General features: G+C 39.6%; 1 protein-coding gene across 1 annotated transcript; it reads right to left on the bottom strand.

The window, feature by feature from the left end:
- Positions 1 to 7,916: 7,916 nt before the first annotated feature.
- ehd3 (EH-domain containing 3) lies at positions 7,917 to 25,564 on the bottom strand. The gene is made up of 9 exons (XM_079571814.1): positions 25,152 to 25,564; positions 24,574 to 24,875; positions 18,766 to 18,942; positions 18,048 to 18,145; positions 13,107 to 13,248; positions 11,123 to 11,222; positions 10,870 to 11,040; positions 8,820 to 8,984; positions 7,917 to 8,730 (listed from the first exon to the last, which is right to left on the bottom strand). Exons 1-9 carry the CDS (start codon positions 25,158 to 25,160, stop codon positions 8,203 to 8,205), a joined length of 1,692 nt encoding a protein of 563 aa, XP_079427940.1. The 5' UTR covers positions 25,161 to 25,564; the 3' UTR covers positions 7,917 to 8,202.
- Positions 25,565 to 26,567: the final 1,003 nt, after the last annotated feature.

The following is a 26,567-nucleotide window of genomic DNA, read 5'->3' on the forward strand; positions in this document are numbered from 1 at the left end:
TAATAATTTTTGTCAATTTTTTGTCATTTTTGTCAGATTTTTTGTCATTTTTTGGTCAATTTTTTGTCACATTTTTTGTCACATTTTTTGTCATTTTTTCATCACTTTTTTGTCACATCTTCATCATTGTTTTCATCTCAGTTTTGTCGCTATTTTCACAGCTTGTTTCCAGAAGCTTTTGGATTGGGGTAAAGCCAAACTGGAGAAAATGTGCTCGGTTCAGGTGGGAGTTAAGGGGTTAAAAGAATTCAGTGCATTTACTGGATGTAGTGCTTCGTGACTCTATCATGACTTTTATTTTATATTTTTATTACAGACAATGGCAGAGGGAGCCAGTAAATTGGATTCTTAGTTGTTAAAAACTCATTCTTAACTTTTTGTAACATGCTAATTCTTCACAGGTATGAGATTGTAAGTTTCACAACGTGCAGGGTCACCTTTCAGGGTCTCTGTCACAGAAATGCCTCAAAACTGGCTTAGAAGTTCATATTCAAATGCTTTATGATTAGGTGTGCAGTATTATGACCACAAAGGTTTGAGTTTACAATGTGCTAAAGGAGGACAAAACCTATTTCGTTCCACTAGTAGCGACTTTCGATTGGGAATACGGGACTCAAGAGTTGCTTAGATATAGCCCTCAAGTCCTTTAGCCTCTAAAGCCACTTATCATCATTAGTCATTTTGTCCACTTACAAGCGCAGAAAGAGTCCAAAAATCCACTTTACTGCATTTGAGCCAGGTGGGAGAATGGTCCCGCATTATGTTCATTAGGTTCCCCTTTAAAGGGAACATAATGCTGTAAGTATTCATAAGAGGTTCTATTGAATGAACACCATCCATCCATCCATCCATCCATTTTCTTCCACTTTATCCGGGGACGGGTCGCGGGGGCAGCAGTCTCAGCAGAGATGCCCAGACTTCCCGATCCACACACACCTCCTTCAGCTGTTCTGGGGGGACCCCGAGGCGACACCAGGCCAGCTCGGAGACATAGTCCCACCAGAATGAACACATGGCAAACAAAAGGAAAAACTGTTCTTAAATGTGCCAGACTTGCAGGGGCGGACTGGGACTGAAGAACAGCCCTGGACTCTTATTTTTTTTGACTGGTATCATCAGCAAAAAGAACGGGAAAGGTGGTCGTAGAAACAGAACCAAAATCATTAATATAATAATAAATAATAATGGTCCCAAAATTTAACCTTGTGGTACACCATACTCCACGGAATTCCTTTTAGATTCATGCTTTTTTTTATACTGGGCTTTACCCAAATCTAAAAGCTTCTCGACTGGAGAGCAACAATGTAACGCCTTATTTGAAAGCTAAGACCTACAAAAGTGATGGAAACTTTTCTTCACGTCGCCACATTTTTGTCATATTTTTGTTGTTTTTTAAATTATTTTTTCTATCATTTTTTGTCGGGTTTTTCTCACGTTTTTTGTTGACTTTTCATCCTCTTTTTCTCGCTATTTTGATGCTTTTCTTTTTAGCTTTTTAAATTTGGGTAAAGCTCGGTTGAGGCGGGACCGGTGGCCCTAGAGCCAGTGGCCCTTCTGTGCTCTTCCAGAATGGACATATGGCCAGTCCGCCCCTGCATGACTTCTAACATGACTCGAACTATTATGACTCGGTTTGAGCTTCATTTCTATAACTCGGACTTGGACGCAACTCGCATTAGTCGTAAGTAACTCGGGCTTGGACTCGAGCTTGAACAACATGCACAACGTGACAGTGACTCGGTCTTTCAGCATGTCCACAATGATATCAGACACTATAAAGGCTTCATGAGTGAACATTTGAGGATCCAAATGTAAAGGTTTATATGCACATGTTATTGTACACAAAGAAAGTGGTCATGGAGAGTAAAACAATTTATTGACATATGCTATGCTAATACCGATGACAAATGGGTCACTGGCTGATGATCATAGGCTGCTCTCACTCTTGTCACCGTGGCGACAAAGGGCAATTAACATTTCGGTGTAAAGTGCGACCTTGTGACTGCTCCACCCTGAGCTCGCCAAAGGTTTAAGCGGTTAGTCAAAGATCAGCATTGGGCAGCGCGTATCCAAAAGTCATCTACAACTACTACAACCAGCAGACAGAGCACTAGACAACTACTTCTACTATAGCCAGTACTTCGGAAAGTCCTTGGTCTAAACCCCTGGTCGAGCATGATCAGTTTTGACATTTTCCAACTTAAAACCTCCACCCTGTGCTCCAGAATACCATTTCCCATGGTGCGATGGGTGTAAGCGTATCATATTGTGATGTATCCTTGTGCGTCTCTATACAAGGCAAAGCACACCCATCCATCACATCCATTTAGTGCAGTGACAAGGACAACTGACTGTGCCTGACAAACGCCCAGCATGTGACAGTAGGAAGAAAGCACTCATGTCTTAAGATGACAAACAAAGTATTTTAGCTACTTGCTTCTATTTGTTGCATTTGTTTGTCATCATTTTGCCCAAACCTTCGGCAACTTCCAGGAAAGACAAAAATACTCCACTTAAAATAGTTGTCCTGTTTTGCAGCACTGTTTTTATTTTTAAAGAGGGGGTATTATTCTTTTTTCAGCCACATAGCACCAGTCTATATCACACTACAATGATGACCAAACCTTCTGTTGGTCTGTAAATGCAGTAAATTAGAAAAACTGCCTTGTATAAAATTGCTCTCTCAAAATGGCTGTAGTGAATGTCTTGAAATAGGCCTCTGTCTCTTTAAGAACCTCTGACCCTTTCCGAGGTGGGGGCGTTCCTAGGAGGACTCAGGCAAACCTATCCCTAAAATGGCTGCCATCAGAGTTTTTACAGATTACTCAAAAATACGTGAATGTGCCAAGGCAACACTTCAGGCATGTGTTTAATGAGGGAGTGACATAATAACATGATGTAAAGCTTGAAGAAGTTGATTTTGCATAATATGAGCTCAGTCTTATTCACCACAACTGCACTGTCGCTCAAAAAGTTGTTAATTTGGGTCCGAAGTGCCATCATGCACGAGCTTAATATAGAACCTGCAATTACATGTAAGACCTGAGGTGGCAGTAGTGAGTATAAAATGACCAACTTGCATCTAGTCCCTTTAACTTTGTGCATTTCTGGGTCAAGTTGAAGTCCTGAAAAAAATCCCCTTTGGAAAAAACAACATTTCATTCATGTTTCAAGATAGAATTAGTACAGAAGCCATTTATACAATAATTTGGTGATTGTAGGTGATGACAAAAATCTGCCATGTATTTAATTTTTAGACATAGTGTACAATACAAATGTAAGTGTCATCTACAGCAGTGGTTCCCAACCTTTTTCCCTTGAAGCCCCTCTCCTCACCAGGCCGGTTCAAACATAAGTAGTAGTCATTGCTAAGGAGCACACTGCACATACAGTAAGACAAATATAAACAAATCAAGTCTTGTTTGCGCCTCTGCTCCTTTCATATTCATGTCTTGATTTTTTAAAGGGGGGGTATTATGCAAAATCGACTTTTTCAAGCTTTACATCATGTTATTATGTCATTCCCTCATTAAAAACATGCCTCAAGTGTTGCCTTGGCACATTCAAGTATTTTTGAGTAATCTGTAAAAACTCTGATGGCGGCCATTTTAGATCAGGTTTGCCTGAGTCCTCCTAGGAACGCCCCCACCTCCTGGAGACGCCTCCGAGCTTTCGTCACCAGCCGAGTAACCAACCACTGCTCCTCAGCAGAACCCCCTCCCCACTGATGCCACAGACAGCGTGAGGAGGGGGCGTGTCGGAAAGGCTCAGAGGTTCTTAAAGAGACAGAGGCCTATTTCAAGACATTCACTACAGCCATTTTGAGAGAGCAATTTTATACAAGGCAGTTATTCTGATTTACTGCATTTACAGACCAACAGAAGGTTTCATCATCATTGTAGTGTGATATACTGGTGCTATGTGATTGAAAAAAGCACAATACCCCCTCTTTAAATATTTTTTTGATGTTTTTCCGACCTGACACTCTGACTACTACACTCCATGTAATCTCTGCCCCACTCGGAGGCCGCCCTCACTGATTTGGAGCATCAGGGCATAAGAAATATTCACACTTTACTCTGCCAGACAAAACTAGTGAATATCCATGGTCCACATGCAAAGCTGAACATGCGAAGAATAATGAGTAAATAAAATGTGCATAAGATAGATATATATTGACAAATACATACAGACTTTCAGCAGATTCAGGACAGTGATGCTGAGGAAGGCAGCGAGTATTGTAGCACAACCCCTTGGCCACACCCAGGCCAAAATGCACAAGTTAAATATGTGTAAAAGACTGACATGTTAACACAACAACCAAAATAGTGCCTGTCGTGATATGTTGGTGAATGAGAGAGCAGAGGTCAAGGTGGGACACAGAGGATGTAGCAGGCGAGAGGACCACTTCCTGTGAGCGCTTCTCCCCAGTGTTTTCGCGAGTCTTCTGGTCCGAGGAGACGAGGCCGCGCTCACTTCCTGTCCCACACGCTCACACATGCAAACCCCGAGGAGTGATGTGCATATGGAAATCTCCAGATAGCGCAGTAATGTTAAATATGTACTGGCTGAAGGTCCAAGCTGTTGACTGTAAACATGTGTCATATTGTTGAGCGAAAACCAAGTCGGTTAATAATACAGTGATGATTGCATTTTGTAAATATGTTTGTGATTAAATATATTGAAGAAAATGTTAGAAAAATAAGTTGCTGCCACACCAAACACGTAAACAAAGCAGGCGTTGCAATCCCAGCAGAGTAAATGAACTTTTATTACAGTTGTTGGGTATGTAGACAGAGCAGAGTGAGCAAAGCCACTCTGAAATTACCGAAATGCTTTTGTTTACCAGTTTTCAGCGAGTCTTGCGTGTGGCCCACTGGAAAGCATTTTGGCAAGTTGAAGTAGTATCCCCGTTAAGTGCCTCCATCTGTAGAGCATGAGCTGATAATACACACAAACAGTCGGTGGGGAAGATATTTCAACTAAATCTCGGGTCTTTTGATGCCGCCTCGTCAATGTCCAGTCCGTTTTAAGAGTCCACCCAAACAGCCTGAATGTGGAATATACATATTATGGACGTATATGTACTCGCTTATGGATGCAACATTTATTACATGTATACATATTCAGACATTTAACTCAAAGTGTTGTAGTGTGGCCCGATCAAACACATGAATATTTCATATGTGACAAGCAAAACCAATAGTGGAACAGTGATTCTCAAAGGGTCAGGTTGAGCCTATAGTTGTCCCCATAAAGCAGAGACGTGTATCTATGTTTTGACCCTAAGCAAAGGAATACAATTTGTTCAGTCCTTCTTCAATCCATCGTAACATCAGACATTAGTGACAAAAAAAAATCCATCAGCTGTATATACAATGTAATACAGTGGGAGGGAAAAGTATGTGAACCCCTGTCTGCTTAACTAATACCACCCAAACAATGACATGTTATCATATTTTTATTGGCCATAACATGTAAACATTCACAGGACAGCGTGGAATAAGTAAGTGAACCCGGGAATCTCGCTGAACTGCTACAGTTTTGTAAAGAGGAATGGCCCAAGATTCATCCTGCTCATTGTTCCTGGGTTCACTTACTTATTCCACGCTGTCCTGTGAATGTTTGCATGTTATGGCCAATAAAAATAGGATAACATGTAATTGTTTGGGTGGTATTAGTTTAAGGAGACACTGTTTGCTCATTCTTGGGATTTTAGTAACGATCAGACCACATTTTATGAGGAATTTAGGTTCACATGCTTGTCCTCCCACTGTATATAGACCTGTAATAACACACTTTACTCCCTAAAAGTTGTGGGTCGTACTTATACACTTATCTCTCTATGATACAAATGCATTGGGAAAGTCAATGATTTACTTTACATGGGCCACAACCAGTTCAGACTTCACTTGTGCTCAAATAAATTAGGTACATGGCCTTTGAAAACAGTTTAACCTCTTAACTCCCGCCTGAACCGAGAGGATCTTATTCCTCACGTTATCAGATTTTTTCCCATCATTTTTTTGTTGGGTATTAAAACTCATTTTTGTAACTTTTTCGTCATTTTTTTGTCCATTTTAACTCAAATTTTTGTCATTTTTTTATATATATTTTTTTGTCAATTTTTTGTAATTTTTTTTGTCAAATCTTAATCAAATTTTTGTCATTTTTTCATAAATTTTTTGTCATTTCTTTGTCATTTTTGTGTCACATTTTTGTCATTTTTTCGTCCATTTTTTGGTCAATTTCTTGTGACATTTTTGTGACATTTTTGCCACTTTTTCATCCATTTTTCGTCACTTTTTTGTCAATGTTTTCTCACTTTTTTGTCACATTTCCATCATCGTTTTCGTCTCAGTTTTGTTGCTATTTTCACAGCTTTTTTCCAGAAGCTTTTGGACTGGGGTAAAGCCAAACTGGACAAAATGTGCTCGGTTCAGGTTAAGGGGTTAAATGTGCTATATTTTATTGCTGGAATAATAAGAGAAGAATAATACTTGTTCCGTCAAGTGAAAACGTACTAAAAACTGTGTCCCAACCCGACCCTTTGAGAACCACTTTCCACGAAATAAAATAACATCAATACTAAATGTGCAGTACAGTATGCGCATCACCAGAATGTGTTAGCACAAGTTCATAGTATCACCAGTTCATATCATGAGATCACAGTCACTCTTAAAGCATGTTAGTGAGATGTTTGCTGTTCAGATGTACTTTGTAAAACATAAAATAACAATACATTGAGTGGAGACGCAGCACATTGGTTGATTCACATGGCCATATACATCACTTTGTTCAAATTGTTGCCAGTAAAGTTAAAACACAATAGATACATAATCGTTCATATCATGAGTCGGAGTCGAGACATTTCCAAACATTTTGAACACACTGCTTTTGCTTCCGTTCACATTGTCCTTCCAGTAGTTCATTTTCCAGTGTTGATTTGTTGTGTCCCTTTTATTTTTTTTTCTATTCAAATCTACTACATCTCTCACTCCGTCCCTTTTTAGTCCAACCTAAGGTAAAAAGTCATCTGAGCTAGATCTAAAAGGCACCCTGTGAGCGTTCCTAGTCGCTGCTACTCTGTGTACATTATTTAACAGTAATTACAGGCTTCTTTATAATAACTAGTGGCTTAAGTTTGACTCACAGGGAAATACTCGGTGGTAGAGCTGTGGCAAAATGAACAATTTATCTGAGCCCATTTCGATTTGTAAAAGAAATAGAGACTTTCTAACAAAAAAATGATTTGTTGCTAATCTCCCACTTGGGGCTACTGTGCTACATAGAGTTATCAGAGTTCAATAATCGTGGTGGTGACTCGCCTGGTCAGCCAGATGTAGGGCAGGGTACCGTTGAACGAAAGTATTGAAAGCAGTTACTGAATATCTTTAGATCTTTAGTATTATCTAGTATTATATTTAGTTCAGGATTAAAGGAAGTGGCTCAAATAAATTATTGTTTTTCCCATTTTTAAAACAAAATTTGCCCAATGTTTGCCCAATTTTTCCAATTTTTTTTCCTTATTTTTCCTATTTTTCCTTCATTTTGTTTTGCTAAAATTTCCCTATTTTTACCCATTTTTTTAACCCAATTTTTCTTTATTTTTGCCCATTTTTTTTCTTATTTTTTCAATTTTTCTTTCTTTATTTTAACTAATATTTTCCCTATTTTCCCCAATTTTTGCCCATTTATTACCCAAATTATTCAATCCCCCCCGTATTTTTACCCCCTTTTTTTAACCCAATTTTCCTCTCAATTTCCCCCCATTTTTTCCAAAAATATTCCCCATTTTAAACCCATTTCTTGACATTGGAGATGAACCCGATATTGCAAATTTGCGTATTCTCGTATTTCTGGTTCTACATGACAAATATTTTCACATAGGTATCGGGTATCAGGTATCGGGTATCTGGTATCAGTATGGAAAAAAAAATACGGTACCCAGCCCTAGCCAGATGTTCTACAGACTTGTGCCAATAATTGACAAATCAGAGGAATTAGTGCTAAAGTTCTGAACACAGATCGAATCAGATGTCGTAGGATTTACAATAACACGCAAAAAAAAAAAATCACAAAAATGTCAACCCCACATAATTTTACACTTCTCCTTGTGATTAGTACAATAATATATTTGAGTTTGGTTAACCAGGCTCGTCATTGACAGTCCTAAGAGGCTAATACAACACAGTGTGGGTGCTACTCTTGTATTTTCCGTTTGGTGGGGGGCACCAGGTGCGCGGGGAGCTCCGGGGGCAGTTCATGTCCCTCTAGTTTGACTTTAATGAGATGATTGGCCAGAGCAAACTCCTCATCATCCAGCATCCCGTCTTTATCGATGTCCGCCAGCTTCCAGATCTTCCCGAGCACCGTGTTTGGCAGTTTCGACTTGACCATCTCCCTCTTGGCGTTGGCTCCGGTGACCTTCCCGTTCACAGGGGACAGGGTGTAGAAGATCTCGTCGTAGGCCGGTTTGTCGCGGGACACCACCCACTCCGCCTCGTCGATGCCCTCTCCCGCCCCCTCGCCGTAGCCGTGACCGAACGGGCCGTCCAGCGTGCCGTCGAACGCCCCCCCTTTGACCACCGGGTTGGGCCGCTGGGTCTCCTCTTGTCGCACCAGGACCATGAGGCCGGCGATGTCGTGGGCCAGCATGTCGTCCACCGCCTCCAGGAGTTTGGGCTTCAGTGGCTGGAACTTGTTCAGGTCCTGAGATTGGAGTTGGTCCTGCAAGAGATCAAAAAGTATTCAATATATGTAGTAACATCGATGTTTGAATCCTCCAAGGCAAGACTGTCTTGTGTGGATCCTCTTACCTGCATCTTCTTGAGATTTGGGAAGTCTCCCGGTGAGATCTGGTGCTCCCTCTCGATGCGTTTGTAGATGTCTCCCAGGCTGGCGATCAGTTCTTTCTTTTTGTTTTCCTTCCCAAACACAGAGGGCATCTCCTTCTTCAGTGCGCTGATGATGTAGGCATGGACCTGTAGTTGATCAAATAAAAGATATTTAAATGAGCTATTAACCGTTTGAGGAACAAAACTCAAATGTAGTTGTGCTCAAAGGTTTACATACCCTGGCAGAATTTTTGATTTTTCAAAGAATATGAAAGATAACACAAAAGGTTTTTCACTTTCATAGTTAATAACCATTTATGGTGAAACAGCTGAGTTTGCTTTTTTAAATCATAATGAAAAAGGAAAGTACCAAAATGACCCTGATCAAAAGTTTACACCCCAGTTTTTTAATACTGTGTCTTGCCCCCTTTAACATCAATGACAGCTTGGAGTCCTTTGTGGTAGTTGTGGATGAGGTTCTTTATTGTTTCCTATGGTAAAGCGGTCCATTCTTCTTGGCATAAACGCTCCAGTTCCTGTAAGTTCCTGGGCTGTCTTGCATGAATAGCACGTTTGAGCTCTCCCCACAGTGGTTCAATGATATTGAGGTCAGGAGACTGAGATGGTGTTGCCAGCCAATTTTCTACGCAAAGTATTTAAGCACTTTCTTTTTATTATTGGGGGAAATTGGTTCACTGTAAATAACAGTATTTATTCATCTTTTTTGCTAATGTTAAACACTGCCTTTTTATGATAATTGATTAAACCAGAAGCGCAAAGATCACGTGACCTTGCGAACGCCAGTTTAAAAAAGCTAGGCCCACAGCCTCAGAGCAGAAGCTGTGGCGCAGCAGTCGGGCCGTGGCCAAAGCCTTGTTACACCTGGGACGTGTAAGTGTCGTTTTATCTGTTTGTTTACCCATTTTAACTTAATCCTTAATATGCTAAAACCTATTTTATTGTTTGTTCACAGGGGACCTGTGTTTACCCTTTTTTCTGTAATGTTTGAGCTCAAAATAAACTTTGAAAAGACGTCTGATTCTCCCTGGTGATTCCGAGGGGGCAACAAAATCACTAACTGGACCTTTATTCTGTCTGCTGGAGCCACGTGGCATCAGCCAAACACCTCCATATTTCACAGCAGGTATGGTGCACTTTTTTGTTGTCAATAAGGCGAAAAATGGCCTATGATGAAATTCTGCCAGGGTGTGTAAACCTTTGAGCACAAATACATCTTTGTTCCAGTTTATCGGTTTAATTAAAAGCATTTTCAGGTTTACAATGACTTTCGCCTCCTAACCATTTGACTGGCCAAGTGGCAATTGAATGTATTTTGATTTCTTACAAAAGGAAAATTACTTTTTGACCAATTGCTCACATGTTGGAGAAATAACCATCACATTATTGCCAGACAAAACAACATAATCAGATAAATATCACATTGAATCTGTCGAACTGCTCTTACAACATCTGTTTTTAATATGCTAAATTAATTGGCTTGTTGTTACAGTGATTTCCCAGCTAGATTTCCCCCTGTTCTGTAGCACACGCCCAGCCCGCCGTACACAGGAAAGCTCTCCTCACATCACACTTGTTTGTTAAGTATATCTGACTGTCCCCCGCGTGCTCCTTACGTCTCCTTGAACTGACAGGCTCCGGGCTTGTCACCTGATTTCCCCCCAGCAAATAGGAAACAGGAAGTTCTCCATCCAGGAAATATGTCAGGATCTATTAGTGATTTGACAGTGACGGGCTTATTTTTTGTCAAGGTTAGCAGCTGGAGTGTGGGGGAGATTAGAGGAAATAAATAGGAAACGAACACCTTTCTTTTTGAAGAGTTGAACATTAAGCCAAGATTTACATAATATGATGCACCAGTGTATACAGGAGTGCATGCATAAAGAATCTGCTAAAACCATGACAGGGGAAAGTGAAATATCATCTAGCTTTGGTGGAGACACTACTGTACTACATATCCTGTGTTCTAATTTTTGACTTTTATGATTTCCTAACAAGTTGAGGTTGCACTTGCCTTGGCTAGTCTCGCCCTCTTGATCAGATCATTGAGTTTTCTTAGGGCTGCGTTTCTTGGCAAAGACTGAATGTCCTTGAACAGGTCCTGCTCCTCGGCTTCAAACAGCTTTCTGTTATCGGGTATGAGCAGGGGGTGGGACCAGAAGGAGCCGATGTAGACGCGGATCACCTGTCGGACAGAGGACACAATATTATCAAACTTTTGTATGACAGGAAAATAGAAATGTGTCAAGTTATGGCGTGATGTTTACTTCAGGAGTGTTGACGATTTTCCCCAGGGACCACATCAGGGCTCCGTACACTCTCATGAGCTGCTGCGTCTCGATTTGGTCAGCCTTGTTCAGCACAACTCTAACAAAGCAAGCGGACAGACAAGTTAGTGCTACAAATATTGGATAATGTGGAAAAAAGAAGAGAACACGGCACTTTTAACCTCTTAACCCCCGCCGTAACCGAGCACATTTTCTCCAGTTTGGCATTACCCAAATCTAAAAGCATTTACATAGCAACAAAAACAAGACTTAAATGATGAAAACACAACAAAAATGCAATGAAAAAGTAACAAATGCGATGAAAAAGTGACAAAAATGCAACGGAAAAATGACAAAAATGCATTAAAAAAGTGACAAAAATGCGTTTAAAAAGTGACAAAAATGTGTTAAAAAAGTGACAAAAATGCGTAAAAAAAGTGATAAAAATGCGTTAAAAAAGTGACAAAAATGCGTTAAAAAAAGTGACAAAAATGCGTTTAAAAAGTGACAAAAATGCGTTAATAAAAGTGACAAAAATGCGTTAAAAAAGTGATTAAAATGCGTTAAAAAAGTGACAAAAATGCGTTAAAAAAAGTGACAAAATGCGTTAAAAAAGTGATAAAAATGTTACAAAAAAGTGACAAAAATGCGTTTAAAAAGTGACAAATGCGTTCAAAAAAGTGACAAAATGCTTTAAAAAAGTGATAAAAATGTTACAAAAAAGTGACAAAAATGTTACAAAAAAGTGACAAAAATGTTACAAAAAACAGTGACAAAAAATCGTAGAAAAAGTGACAAAAATGTGTTACAAAAGTGATAAAAAGTGACAAAAAAGTGACAAAAATTTCAACGGAAAAGTGACAAAAATGCATTAAAAAAGTGACAAAAATGCGTTTAAAAAGTGACAAAAATGGGTTAAAAAAAGTGACAAAAATGCGTTAAAAAGTGATAAAAATGCGTTAAAAAAAGTGACAAAATGCGTTAAAAAAGTGATAAAAATGTTACAAAAAAGTGACAAAAATGCATTAAAAAAGTGACAAAAATGCGTTTAAAGTGACAAAAATGCGTTTAAAAAGTGACAAAAATGCGTTAAAAAAGTGACAAAATGCGTTAAAAAAGTGATAAAAATGTTACAAAAAAGTGACAGAAATGCGTTTAAAAAGTGACAAAAATGCGTTAAAAAAAGTGACAAAATGCGTTAAAAAAGTGATAAAAATGTTACAAAAAAGTGACAAAAATGTTACAAAAAACAGTGACAAAAAATCATAGAAAAAAAAGTGACAAAAATGCGTTAAAAAAGTGACAAAAATGCGTTAAAAAAGTGACAAAATGCGTTAAAAAAGTGATAAAAATGTTACAAAAAAGTGACAAAAATGCGTTTAAAAAGTGACAAAAATGCGTTCAAAAAAGTGACAAAATGCGTTAAAAAAGTGATAAAAATGTTACAAAAAAGTGACAAAAATGTTACAAAAAAGTGACAAAAATGTTACAAAAAACAGTGACAAAAAATCGTAGAAAAAGTGACAAAAATGTGTTACAAAAGTGATAAAAAGTGACAAAAAAGTGACAAAAATTTCAACGGAAAAGAGACAAAAATTTCAACGGAAAAGTGACAAAAATGCATTAAAAAAGTGACAAAAATGCCTTTAAAAAGTGACAAAAAAATGTTAAAAAAGTGACAAAAAATCGTAGAAAAAGTGACAAAAAATCGTAGAAAAAGTGACAAAAAAATGACAAGAATGCAACAAAAAAGCAACACTAAAGCGATGGAAATTACGTTTAAAAAGTGATAGCAACAATGAAGAAGAAGAAGATCAGTTTCAATCAGTTTCAATCAGTTTCAATCAGTTTATTAAGTCTTTTAGATTTGGGTAAAGCTGAAGTGGAGAAATTGCGCTTGGTGAAGGTGGGGAGTAAGAGATTAACTGAAATTTTACTGAAAGCCATCCATTACTACACCGTACTTTACACAGCTACACCCTACCTTATTTTGTCCTCGTGGTTTTTCAGGGCCTTTATCACGTCAGAAAACTCATCTGAAATGTCCAGTTTGTGAGCGTCAAACAGCAGAATGATCCTGTCCACTCTCTCGGCAAACCACTCAAGCACAGCGGCAAAGTCATAGCCTGGTCAAGAGGAGATAAGACAAGTTGGGTCAAACAACTTTCTGTAATATAATCACTAATGATAGATGAGGAAAAAGCAAGAAAACTCCTTAGTCATTTTTCAACTTTCTACTCTGTTGCAATATTCCCAAGAGCAACGACTCCAGGGTCACCAGCAGACGCCCATATTACAACATGTTGAGAGAAAAGCATATCTGTTTACACACTGTTAATGGTGCCATGAACTTTTTTTTTTATTAAATAATGTGCAAAAAAAGCATATTAGTTGATTTAGCGGACACTGTTGGTTAGGAAAACACTGCAAGGGGATAAATGCTTTCTTTTTTGCTGATAAAAATGTCAGGACTGAACGTGATATCAGGACATGGGTTACTGGGTGCAGAAAGGGATAAAGTTGTAATGTGATCTCATTGCACACACTTTCTGCAGCTCAAGGACAAAGCCGGCTCCTACCTGGAGACATTCCTTAAGATATCGGACAGAAACAATGGACAAAGGGCATATAGGAAGGTACAAAATATAAAAATGAACAATGTCACGGCCCTCGACGGATACGTTTGCAATTAATTACAGTGAAACATTTGCAGAAATGTCTTCCATACTTTGACAGGGTTAGATTAGATTGGTTTGTGTGTTGGCTGGTCTAGCAATATGAATAGTCAAAATAAATCAGGGACAAAAGCGTCTAGTCTGGACATACGCAGAAATACCACCTCCATACCACACATATGATGCTTGTTTTATAACATTCAGTACATCAACGAACTTGCATTAAATTTGAATCTGCAACTGCTTGATTAAAACAATACAACAAAAGTAACAAATGCGATGAAAAAGTGACAAAAATGTGTTGAAAAGTGATAAAAATGTTACAAAAAAGTGACAAAAATGCGTTAAAAAAGTGACAAAAATGTTACAAAAAAAGTGACAAAATGCGTTAAAAAAGTGACAAATTTTACAAAAAACAGTGGCAAAAATGCGTTAAAAAGTAATTAAAAGTGACAAAAAAAGTGTCTAGTGTTTAGTCTGGACATGCAGAAATACCACCTCCATACCACACATATGATGCTTGTTTTATAACATTCTTTACCCACGAACTTGCATTAAATTTGAATCTGCAACTGCTTGATTAAAACAATACAACAAAGACATGTCTTTATAGCTCAGTGGACATATCATTAGCTCTGGCATTAGGACATACTGTATTAGCTGTTAGCGTTTGTAGGGTTAGGGGGCGGTTTTTGCAATTCAAATGGATTGTTTTCCCATTTGACTGTAACAAAATGACCACCAAAACCACTCCTGCACATGTCATACCTCGCGGCAAAGGTTAAGCACAATGTAAAACACATTGAGCCCGAGGAGGTTACACAGAGGGCGAAGTACTGAGCAAAGACAGAGTACGCCGTTACATCTGGGAGATACCTTGACAGCAATGGACCGTTCTTCACACAGGCCATCATCATCACATGTCTGGGCTGAGTCACCGCTAAGACGCTAACGCTACTCCATCCCATCCCAGGAGGCCCGCGCTACTCAACCCCTCTCACAGTACAGTTTTAACTCAAGAAATGTGACAAAGCTATGCAAAAGTTATGTAAGCAATATCCTGTCTTCCCAAAGCATGTGACGCGGGATCTGGTGAAGAAGGGTCGAGGTTTTCCACACATTCTGCAAGATATCAAAAGTAGTGAAGGCATTTTTTCTAGACACCGGTGAATACCTCCATATGGACATCTACGTAGATAGCTATAGCATGAAAATTCTTCATCTGTGAATGTGGACACAAAATGTAACACAATTAGAGGGCATTTTCTCACAAACAACTCATGTTTATAACTCACTTTGCAGCTGGAGCATAGATGGTAACTGGGGAGACACTACTTTACAAAAAATGTGAACATGTGTATGACTTTCCTTGAAGGTCTAGGGAGGGAGGGGGAAAAAATGCAAACCACAACAGACTGACTGCTTTTCGCGCTACAAATAAAGTTAAATGACTTTTCCAGAGACATGAAAACAACCCACTGAAAAATGGTGTGTGAAAAGGGCAGTGGCACACAGGGAAAACAAAAGGCAAGTAAGTAATAGCAGTCATTCGAAATACCCCAGCGTCTGGCTGACTGTAAGCAGTTGTTATGGCAATACAATGATCTCAGTGGGAATGCTGGCTGTGAGGAGTACAGTAGGGGTACAACAACTACATACTGCACTAAAACTGTACAGTAGCTACTGCCGATGAAACTGCAACATCGGTTTTAGATCGAATATATGACTGTACCAGTGTTAATTTCGTCTTAATTTTAGTCGAAGTGTTGTTTTTGACGACTAAAATTGGACTAAAACTAAATTAAAAGTTTTTCATGAGACTAAAACTATGACTAAAATGTCCAGATATTTTAGTCGACTAAAACAAAACTAAATAAAAATGAAAGGGAGAGACTAAAATCATCCAAACTTCTATTGACAGTCTGAAAGAGCCTCAGATCATTTAAATTCTCTGCCAAAGGATCAGCTCTGAGCTTTGTTCATGTGGAGCAGCTCCATGAAGCAGAGGAACAAGATTAAATATGATTATAATGAATATTATCAATGCAAAGTCGACTAAATTCGTCTTAAATTTAGTCGACTAAATTTACTTGCAATTTTAGTCGACTAAAACTAGACTAAAATTGAAGATTTCTTTTGACTAAAACTAGACTAAAATCGAATTACATTTTCGTCAAAACACTAAGACTAAAACTTAACTAAAATATGTTGTCAAAATTAAGACTGGACTATACAAGAAGCTGCAGTATATTTTTGTACTATTAAACTATTGCTTGCTCACAGCTGTACTGATGGAGCAATAGTCCAGCATTTTTTGCACTCCACCAACTGTAAATATCATTGTTTAATCTAAAAACACTATTGTTTGTCGACACCAATTGTGTGCTCGGGTTGTGTGGCCTTCACTGCCAGTCTGTCTGTGCATTTGTCTCCTTCCTGCTCGCTGCAATGAATGAAGCGTGAAGCCTCTTGATAGTTTTGAACCTACAATACACGCGTGCTCGGGCCAGCGCAAAGGAAACGCTGACAGTGTAGTTCAGACTTCAGTGGGACCGTCCTGCGCCTGAATAGGAGAGGGACCCGGACGTAAGCAGGGCCGTTGCCAGCATTGTCGGTGCCCAATGGAAAATGATGTTTAGGGGCCTCATTTGCAGTCGGTAATGGCACATTTATTTGCCATTTTATTATTTAAAAGAAATCCTATAAAAACGGGCTAAAGAAACACACCAGGCTTAACCACTGTTTATAGATAATAATAAAATAAATGGAGAAAATAATAAAAAATAATCTTGGGCGCTCAGTAGAGGTCGAACGATATGTGGGGATTTTTCAGTATCGGCCGATCTAGCACCCATAAAAGCCGATATCTCTGTGATAGAGACTTCCCGTGGGCTTTAAAACAAGTCCTCACACAACTAGGCCTAGGGAAACAGAAACACTGCAATGAAGATTGGTTAGCTACAAGTTTGACTAAAGTTAGTTATTTTCACTAAACTTCACTGAATATGGACATGTATGTCATTTTAAAGCACAGAACTCAATCGCTCAGTTAGTTTTAACCTGCGCAATTGTACTTTTGATCGCCGCAGCTAGCAACAGTGTGCAACATGCTAACGGCAGCTAGCAACAGTATGCTAAAGCTGACGGAAACTAATCAAAGCTGGGACGGAAACTATGATTGTATCACCTGAAGTAATAAAATAAAATCGGCCACTACTGGAGTGGATAATAAATCAGATCGGCTCAGTCTGTAGAGGCGTTTAACCCCTTAACTCCCACCTGAACAGAGCACATTTTCTCCAGTTTGGCTTTACCCCAGTCCAAAAGCTTCTGGAAAAAAGGTGTGAAAAAGCAACAAAACTGAGACGAAAACAATGGTGGAAATGTGACAAAAAAGTGACAAAAAAGTGACAAAAAAGTGACAAAAAATGGATGAAAAAGTGGCAAAAATGTCACAAAAATGTCACAAGAAATTGACAAAAATTAGATAAAAAATGACAAAAATTAGATAAAAAAATGACAACAAAAAAAGACAAAAATGTGACAAAATGTGACAAAAAAATGACAAAAATGTGATTAAAATTTGACCCAAAAAAAATTACAAAAATTTGACCAAACAAAAAACAAACAAAAAAAAAAATGTGAGAAAAAATTACAAAAAAAATACAAAAATGAGTTGAACACCCAACAAAAAAATGATGGAAAAAAAATCTGATGACGCGAGGGGAAAAGATCCTCTCGGTTCAGGCGGGAGTTAAGAGTTTAAAACCAAATGAAAAACTCATCTTTTTGCTTTGGCCTTCGGTTCTATGTTGACCAGACACAGTTTGTGCCTTTATATATTACCTGTGTTTAAGTTTTATTGTGTTTATTGTACATATTGTTACTGTTCTTGTACAGCACTTTGGTCGACTATGGTTGTTTTTAAATGTGCTTTATAAATAAAATTGACATTGACATTGAGATATGTGGAAAAATCAAAAATATCGGCCGGACATATCGGCATCGGCCTTAGAAACACCCATATCTGTCGACCTCTCATGCTCAGGATTGATTGTAGGTACCTTTCATTTAAAATTGAGATTAGTAGTCAAGAAAAGGGAGGTGAAGATAGTGATTTACATGTTTTATATATTGCTCAGGCTGGGCAACCAGAGTGTAACCTGGTAACCTGAGTGGACATGGGGCCTCGTGCATGTGCCTGCTCATTGCTCGAATCATCAACATAGAGAGCGTGCATCATGCGTTACCTCGGCTAATTCTCTGCTTCTCTCCCGACAGGATTCCCGGTGTGTCAATCACGCTGATGCTTTCCAGGACGGGATTAGGCAGCTGCGCACAAACAAATCTGTAAAAAAAAAAAAAAGAGAGAGAAACTTCAGACTTGAGAGACATCCCGCAGAAGTGTAAACGCTCCAATAACAAGCAATCTCTTTCGATGCCTATTCCTTTTTCTCCTCTCTGGACCCCATGCGCTCTAGCCCTTCCCAGCTGTATAAATACTAACAGGTCGGTGGTCATCCTCACTGTAGATGTAAAGTCAGCAAGTGTGTCAAGACTGTAAGAGAAATAAATACGGCATATGGCAGTGTACGCTTTCCCCAAATAGGATGACTATGCAGCTTTCTCCCTATTCTTCCAACACAAATGCGGCCATTAACAGAGTCTGACCAGAGCAAGGAGCAGAGGGAAATTCAATCACACAGGAATGTAGAGCTGTGGTGCCGATCCTAGCTTGAACTCTTCTTTTAGTCGTTTTACCATTGTGTTTGCATACTTTGAAAGACAACATTCCTTTCATCCAAACGCCTGACCTTGCTCGTAGTTTTTCTAATAGAAAGTTTTGACCTTGTCCTCGGTTAAATCGGAAAGCAAAATGGTATTACAAAACGTCTGCGCTGAGACACAGGAAGTCCTCACTGATACCGCGATAACGACGACGAGGCGAAACATCGTGACCGCCGGCACCTGTTGAGGAATGCGTTTCCGAATGCGTTGAGTTTCCTGAAGGGCTTCTTGGGGTCGACCACTAAAGCGTTGCCGGGGATCACGCCCTCCGTGTCGCCGTGCATCACCGCGATGAAGGAGTCCGTGGTGGGTTCGGGGCCGATCCGCATTCCGGGGAAATCCTGCTCCAACAGGTAGCTGTGGGGGCGACATCAACACGTAGCATTAAGCAAAACAAGAGATTACCCGGGCAAAGTGGACATGCCATTATGGCTTTTAGGAATGTCACATTTACGCTTGTGGAACTTCCTAAACAACAACTATTTCCCAACTACGATAAAAATACCGATATCTCCGGAACAGAAAGTGATAAAAACTCCCATCACACGTTTGTGCATGTATAGACTTTTGTGTATAATTTGGGAGCCATAAGAGAATCTGCTAATCTTTGCCTTTCAAAACAGATCCCTCTGAAGCACCAACTAAACATGAATATACAGCGCCCCCTGCTGACACAATTCAACACTGACACATTTAGAAGCTTCAAAATCTACACAGGATTATAGACGAGACATTTTCCAAAAATATCAGCGGTGCGTAAAGAAAAAAACAGTGTCGGTCATCCTCTATATTTCTATGATTGAAACCTTTACCTCAGGTTGAAAGGGGGGGTATTATGCAAAATCGACTTTTTCAAGCTTTACATCATGTTATTATGTCATTCCCTCATTAAAAACATGCCATTGGCACATATGTGAATGTGCCAAGTGTTGCCTTGGCACATTCACATATTTTTGAGTAATCTGTAAAAACTCTGATGGCGGCCATTTTAGGGATAGGTTTGCCTGAGTCCTCCTAGGAACGCCCCCACCTCCTGGAGACGCCTCCGAGCTTTCGTCACCAGCCGAGTAACCAACCACTGCTCCTCAGCAGAACCCCCTCCCCACTGATGCCACAGACAGCGTGTGGAGGGGCGTGTCTGAAAGGGTCAGAGGTTCTTAAAGAGACAGAGGCCTATTTCAAGACATTCACCACAGCCATTTTGAGAGAGCACTTTTATACAAGGCAGTTATTCTAATTTACTGCATTTACAGACCAACAGAAGGTTTGGTCATCATTGTAGTGTGATATAGACTGGTGCTGTGTGACTGAAAAAAGCATAATACCCCCTCTTTAACTATAGGCTATATAGGCTATCGGTATTGGATATTTCCTTCCTCTTACGATGCTATGACTGTGTTGTAATACGTAAGTGCTACAATGTATTTTATAGGAACTTAAATAACGTCCCTAGGTTTGTTGTTTATAATAAATATACGGTACTTTTTTATACTACCAAACTCATTGAATAAGTCAACAAATAAACGCTTCAAAAAACACCAAATCTTCCCCTCCATCTTAAAGATCCAAAATATCAGATGGAGTGAGTTATCAGCCAGTCACCACATCTGCTGTTTGGTAACAGTTTCATAATAAAAAGATCATGTTATAAATGTTGCTGCCTGAAGGATAACATTTTTCGAGGGCTATCCTTACCAATAAACTGGATTGATTACACAAGAGCACACGCTGAGGTTAAAACAATATAAGAGACGATGAAGATTAAAAACTCCTAGCAAAACTCCTCGTGACCCCATTTGTAACTGCTGTTTGGACACCACAGCTGATGCTGACCTCATGTTGGGTGTGAAAGGTTGAGCCCGCAGCTGTATTTTACCCACACTTTACTCTGAGCAAATGAAGATAAGTGGGTTTGTGTGCACTTTCGCCATCCCAACATTGTGACACACGCCATAAAGAAGACTCCGGCAGAGGCTAAAGGAGCTGTAAATCTCGCAAGTTTGAGAGAGGAATGCCGTGTATACATTTTAACGGCTAACAGATGTAAGGACGATTCCCCTAAAACATCTCACGCAGCCACACTCGAGCGCACACCTTCAGGAGAGAGCGCAGTGCCTGGTAGAGCCGTCACTACACATACAAGCCTATATCGGGAGGGAGTTGGTCCAGTGCCTATGAAAGCAATTACTAACTGCATGTTTTACATCATGGTCATAACAGCCCAACACATGTCAGCTCCTATAGGGCAGAGCAATGCATCAAACTGTACATTAGACGGGTATGTCTTACGCAAATCCTTGTTTCAGCACAGCCCCACCAGAAATACTGGGGCTCAGAACCTCACTGCTGTGCAAAGTCAAAGCAATACATTGAAAGTTGATATTAGGGCTGGGCGATGTGGCCAAAAAAGAAAATCTCAATTTTTTTACTCAGTTTGGACGATTACGTTTTAATCAAGTCTCCTGATCTTTGAAGAAAACTGCTCAGAGTCCTGCTCATTAATATGTCATAATGTAGCTACAGTTGGGCCCATTAAAGCTGGGGTGCCTGATTTTTCCAGTTCAAACAGTGACATTTTTTGTTTTGGCCCAAACTTCTAGCTCTCACAGTCCCGTCTGTGCATTGAAATTGTTCAAAGAATGTGATTACATGCACATTTCACACCCATATTCAGCATTGAGTGGTGATAAAGTGAAGCAGGGGCGCCCACCCCCAAGATAAATTCATTCATTCATCATCCATTGCTCAATAAAACTTTAGGTGAAGACGATACAACAAGGTCTGTGTTTGACGACATACTCTGAGGTAGCAAAAATACATGTATTCTACAACACCCAAAAAATCAGGTACCCCAGCTTTAAAGGGGGGGTATTATGCAAATTTGACTTTTTCAAGCTTTACATCATGTTATTTTGTCACTCCCTCATTAAAAACATGCCTGAAGTGTTGCCTTGGCACATTCACGTAGTTTTGAGTAATCTGTAAAAACTCTGATGGCGGCCATTTTAGGGATAGGTTTGCCCGAGTCCTCCTAGGAACGCCCCCACCTCCTGGAGACGCCTCCGAGCTTTCGTCACCAGCCGAGTAACCAACCACTGCTCCTCAGCAGAACCCCCTCCCCACTGATGCCACAGACAGCGTGTGGAGGGCGCGTGTCGGAAAGGGTCAGAGGTTCTTAAAGAGACAGAGGCCTACTTCAAGACATTCACTACAGACATTTTGAGAGAGCGATTTTATACAAGGCAGTTATTCTAATTTACTGCATTTACAGACCAACAGAAGGTTTCGTCATCATTGTAGTGTGATATAGACTGGTGCTATGTGACTGAAAAAAAGCATAATACCCCCTCTTTAAGATCACATAACCCTTTATTTAAAAAAATATATTTCTGTTTTAGATATTCCTTGTCTGCTCTCAAAAGTAAAACCTCTTAATAAGCCATGGAGTTTTCAATAGTGTTTTAGTTTTATCGTCTTCATGCCTCTGCTGTGATTGACAACCATCTCCATGGAGACTCAAGGGAAAGGGGCGGAGTTAAATGGTCCGCTCGGAGCAGAGTGAGAGAAGGGCACGGGAGCAGACCGGAGGAAAGTGGGAAAGAAAACTCCACTGTGTCCTCTTAAAACACAACACGCAGCCTTTGTGAAGCAGCAGAGATCCACAGAAAGTCGCCGGCTTCTCCACTGGTGTCATTTCACTGCGGAGGGTCTAAAATGCTGCTAAATTGGCCGCATGTAGGGGGGACATGGAGCAGCGGACTCGATTTTATGATTTAGCCATTATCCAAATCGTCTGTTTTGAAAAGCATGAATAAATTGAATTAATTCGATTTATCGCCCAGCCCTAGTTGATATGTTGGTCTGAAAAACAGCATAGCACAACACTAAGAGCAGTTGCATTAAAGACCAAAGCAATTTTTAGAGTAGCTCCTAATTAGTTCCCGAGGGAAGTCTTTTCAAAGCCACAATAAAGGCAGTAACAATTATGTTGGGAAACACTTAAGCGGCTGGTCTACTGTCATGGACTAATAGTGCTACTGTTCTGTTCTGTAAAAGCAAAGAAAAGACATGATCAAACTGACACTACAATACAATGAGACTCACTTTATCACTCTCTCTGCCCTGAATACATCAAAGCCATTTAACAAACCCTGCACTGTAGATTAGCTCAGATTAAATCACTTTATGGATCTGTCTGCCATGAGATTATAGCAAAAATAGCTCATCTCCATCCACAGTCCTTTTATCACATTAAGTAAAAACATTCATTTTCTATAGTTCTGCTTCACTGAATGACATCGTTTGAAGGATATTGCTACTTATAATTACTACGTTCTTTTCTGGGCAGATGCCAGTCAGAAAATTAGATAATGGCGTATCTGGAGAACACCCTTCGCCACCACCGCGCTGATAAGCCGTTACTCAGCACTTTGCACATTCTGCATCTCTCTGCTACAATGCAAGGTCGGGGGCTGCTCCAGCTGCTTGAGAAAACCATATCGGGCAAATTAGAGCTAAAATGTAGAATGAAATAAGTGCAAAAGGGGAAAAAACGGATAAGATTAACGACTGTGCTGTCCGAGGTTTCAGCAGGAAGTCGGTCAGAGCAGCGTCCTCGGCTTTTACAGGCCTGCCCCGCTGATCGCCAACAGAGCTGTGGGAGTGGACGGTTGTTAGGAGCTGGCCCGCACTCTAAAGGGTCCCGGCAGCACCCATCTGCTAATGCAACTGTCACTGATGAGACGGAACACACAGGGTCTGCTCAGGAAAAGGGAGATTTAACACAAGAGCAACAATAATGTGGCTATCGTGAGGTGTGCAAGGCTCATTATTATGTGTTTTTTTGATAATATGAACCTTGCACTTTAAAGCCTGCATAAAATTGGCTTCTGGGGAAAAGGTGTGAAAATAGCAACAAAACTGAGACGAAAAAAAATTATGGAAAAGTGACAAAAAATTGATGAAAAAGTGGCAAAAATGTGACAAAAATGTTGCAAAAATGTGGCAAAAAATGATAATAATGTGACAGAAAATGACAAAAATGTGACAAAAAAATGACTAAAAAGTGACAAAAAATGTGACAAAAAAGTGACAAAAAAGTGACAAAAATGTGACAAAAAAGTGGCAAAAATGTGACAAAAAAGTGACAAAAATGTAACAAAAATGTGGCAAAAAATGACAAAAATGTGACCAAAAAATGACAAAAAAAGTGACAAAAAATGTGACAAAAAAGTGACAAAAAAATGACAAAAATGTGACAAAAATGTGGCAAAAATGTGACAAAAATGTGACAAAAATGTGGCAAAAAATGACAAAAATGTGACCAAAAAATGACAAAAAAAGTGACAAAAAATGATAAAAATGTGATAAAATTATGACAAAAATGTGATAAAAATGTGACAAAAAAATGACAAAAAAGTGACAAAAAATGATAAAAATGTGACAAAAATGTGATTAAAAATGTGGAAAAAATGTGATAAAAATGTGATTAAAAATGTGACAAAAAATTACAAAAATGTGACAAAAAAATGAAAGGAAAAGGAGATTCAACACAAGAGCAACAATAATGTGGCTATCATGAGGTGTGCAAGGCTCATTATTATGTTTTTTTTTAAATAATATGAACCTTGCGCTTTAAAGCTTGCCTAAAATCGAGCTTTCAAAGTGGTGAAAATTGCATAAACATTATTGCTGTGTCAAGCTGGGGGGGTTGTATGTGGTAATAAAATCTTTCATGGTTCCAGTTAAACAGCTGTGGCTTGGGCGTTCTGTGTTTACACATCCTGGTTTTATTTGCAGATTGATTTTTAGGCCAATTTTTTAGTTTCGCATCAGGGTGAAGTCACCTCTCAAACACGCAAAGTCAAAGCACTGCGAGTGTTGAAACTTTGCTACAGACTTTTTGGGTGTGCCTCCCCACTGGCCTCCCCCCTCAACCTTCCTTCTATCTTTTTTCTTCTATCATCTCTTTTCTGAATGTGTTCTCACCGTATGAAGCTGGTTTTGCCCGTGGAGTACTGTCCCACGAGGAGGACCATGGGCTTGTTGTCAAAGTCAGCATCCTCCAGCGCCGGGGAGTGGAACTCGTGGAACTTGTAGCTCTCCTCCAGAGGCAGGAGCTTGGTCTTGTAGAGCTTCTTGAGTCCATCGCTGACAGTCTGGAAAACCTCTGGCTCCTTCTTCCTCCTGTCATCTGTGCCGAGCCAGCTGAACATGGCTGTAATGTCCTTAATTCCCTCTTTATTGTAGATGCTTTGTGTTTGGGGGGAGGCTGAGCAAGCTATTCTGCTCTATAACACACAGGTATAGACTTAAAGGCTACTATTATAAAAGCAGAATGAATGAATGACCCTTGTTGGCGTGGCTACAAAGACACCAGCACTATTATAACAGCTTGAATGCTTTGTCTTCATTTAAATGCAACACATGCAGTCCATCAGTGCTCCATTGTCCAGGCCATAAAGCATAGGCTAACAGTCAAGGTCTTTCCAAGTCTTAGCAGGGTTTTTGTTTTGCTTTTTTCCTGCAGAAATCACCATGCATCAGAATATTGAAACAACGCTCACGTCCAGCATCACGTTACCGCTTTGCAATATCCTCCCGGAGCGCACAGAGGAATCCCAAAAATGATGCACCGGGCTGCTGTCAGTGAGTGAGCCGCCGCCGCCGCTGCTGCTGCACCGTTATTGTCCAAAATGCTCCTCCACTACCCAAAAAAAAAGCTCGCACGCGCCTCCTAAGCTTGTGATGCGAGATTCCCTCTGGAGACCTGCTGATAGCCGTGACATAGGCGCTTGTTTTTGTGTGTGTCGGGGTGTGCGGAGCAGCAGCTGATGCGCCGCAGCTCGGTTTAAATGCCGACTCGACGGACACCCGAAACCCGGCGGAAGTGCCCAAAGGCTGGCAGGCCGCCCCGCCGTGGTCCCGCCCTGTGATGCGGAGCTGAAGCCGAGCTGGAAGCCGCCATGACGGATGGAGAGAGGCGGAGAGGACCAGCGGCAGGGAGCGGACAGCGCCGCCTGGTGGATGTAAGGCGCGACACTGCAGGTGGAAAAGTTTAGCTTTTGGTGGCGTAAATGTGTGGGGTGAATTTTAAGTTTTTAACCCTTTAACTCCCACCTGAACCGAGCACATTTTCTCCAGTTTGGCTTTGCCCCAGTCCAGAAGCTTCTGGAAAAAAGCTGTGAAAATAGCAACAAAACTGAGACGAAAAAAATTATGGAAAAGTGGCAAAAATGTGACAAAAAAGTGACAAAAATGTGGCAAAATGTGACAAAAAAATGACCAAAAATGTGACAAAAATGTGACAGAAAATGACAAAAATGTGACCAAAAAATGACAAAAAATGATTAAAAAAAATGTGATAAAAATGTGGAAAAAAAGTACAAAAAATGACAAAAATGTGACAAAAAAATTACAAAAAATGTGACAAAAATGTGATTAAAATGTGACCAAAAAATGACAAAAAATGGCAAAAAAATGACAAAAATGTGACAAAATGTGACAAAAATGTGATTAAAAAAATTGACAAAAAATAACACAAATTTGCCCAAAAAAAAAAAAAAATGACAAAAAATGACTAAAAAATTACAAAAAAGTCACAATGAGTTGAATACCCAACAAAAAAATGATGGAAAAAAAAAAATCTGATGACCCGAGGAAAAAGGTTCAGGCGGGAGTTAAGAGGTTAAACATTGAATATTTCCAGATGGAAAAAAAATAAAATAAAATGTATTTTTCAGGTTTGTACGTTGAAGATTTTTTAAAATGTCTTTTTTTGTATATGAATAATTTAATTGTTAATTGAGAAAATCTGTTAATAAAGAAGATTCTGCTTATTTTGGGGGTTACAAGCTCATAGAAATCGTCAGTAATCAAAATCAGGTTAAGACTATCCTTCTGTGAAACATAACAAAATAAGAAATGTTACAATAAAACATATGATTGTGTGGAGTTCTATGCATGATTAAACTGTTTCTTTG

This window comes from Gobius niger (genome assembly GCF_951799975.1).
Source record: "Gobius niger genome assembly, chromosome: 15".
In the NCBI taxonomy this organism is placed as follows: domain Eukaryota; kingdom Metazoa; phylum Chordata; class Actinopteri; order Gobiiformes; family Gobiidae; genus Gobius; species Gobius niger.

Coding starts and splice junctions, on each gene's coding strand:
- ehd3 (XM_079571814.1), bottom strand. Junction 18,943..24,573: donor GGCAAAACCAGCTTCATACG/GTGAGAACACAT, acceptor TCGCCCCCACAG/CTACCTGTTGGAGCAGGATT. Junction 11,041..11,122: donor AAATCGTCAACACTCCTGAA/GTAAACATCACG, acceptor TCTGTCCGACAG/GTGATCCGCGTCTACATCGG.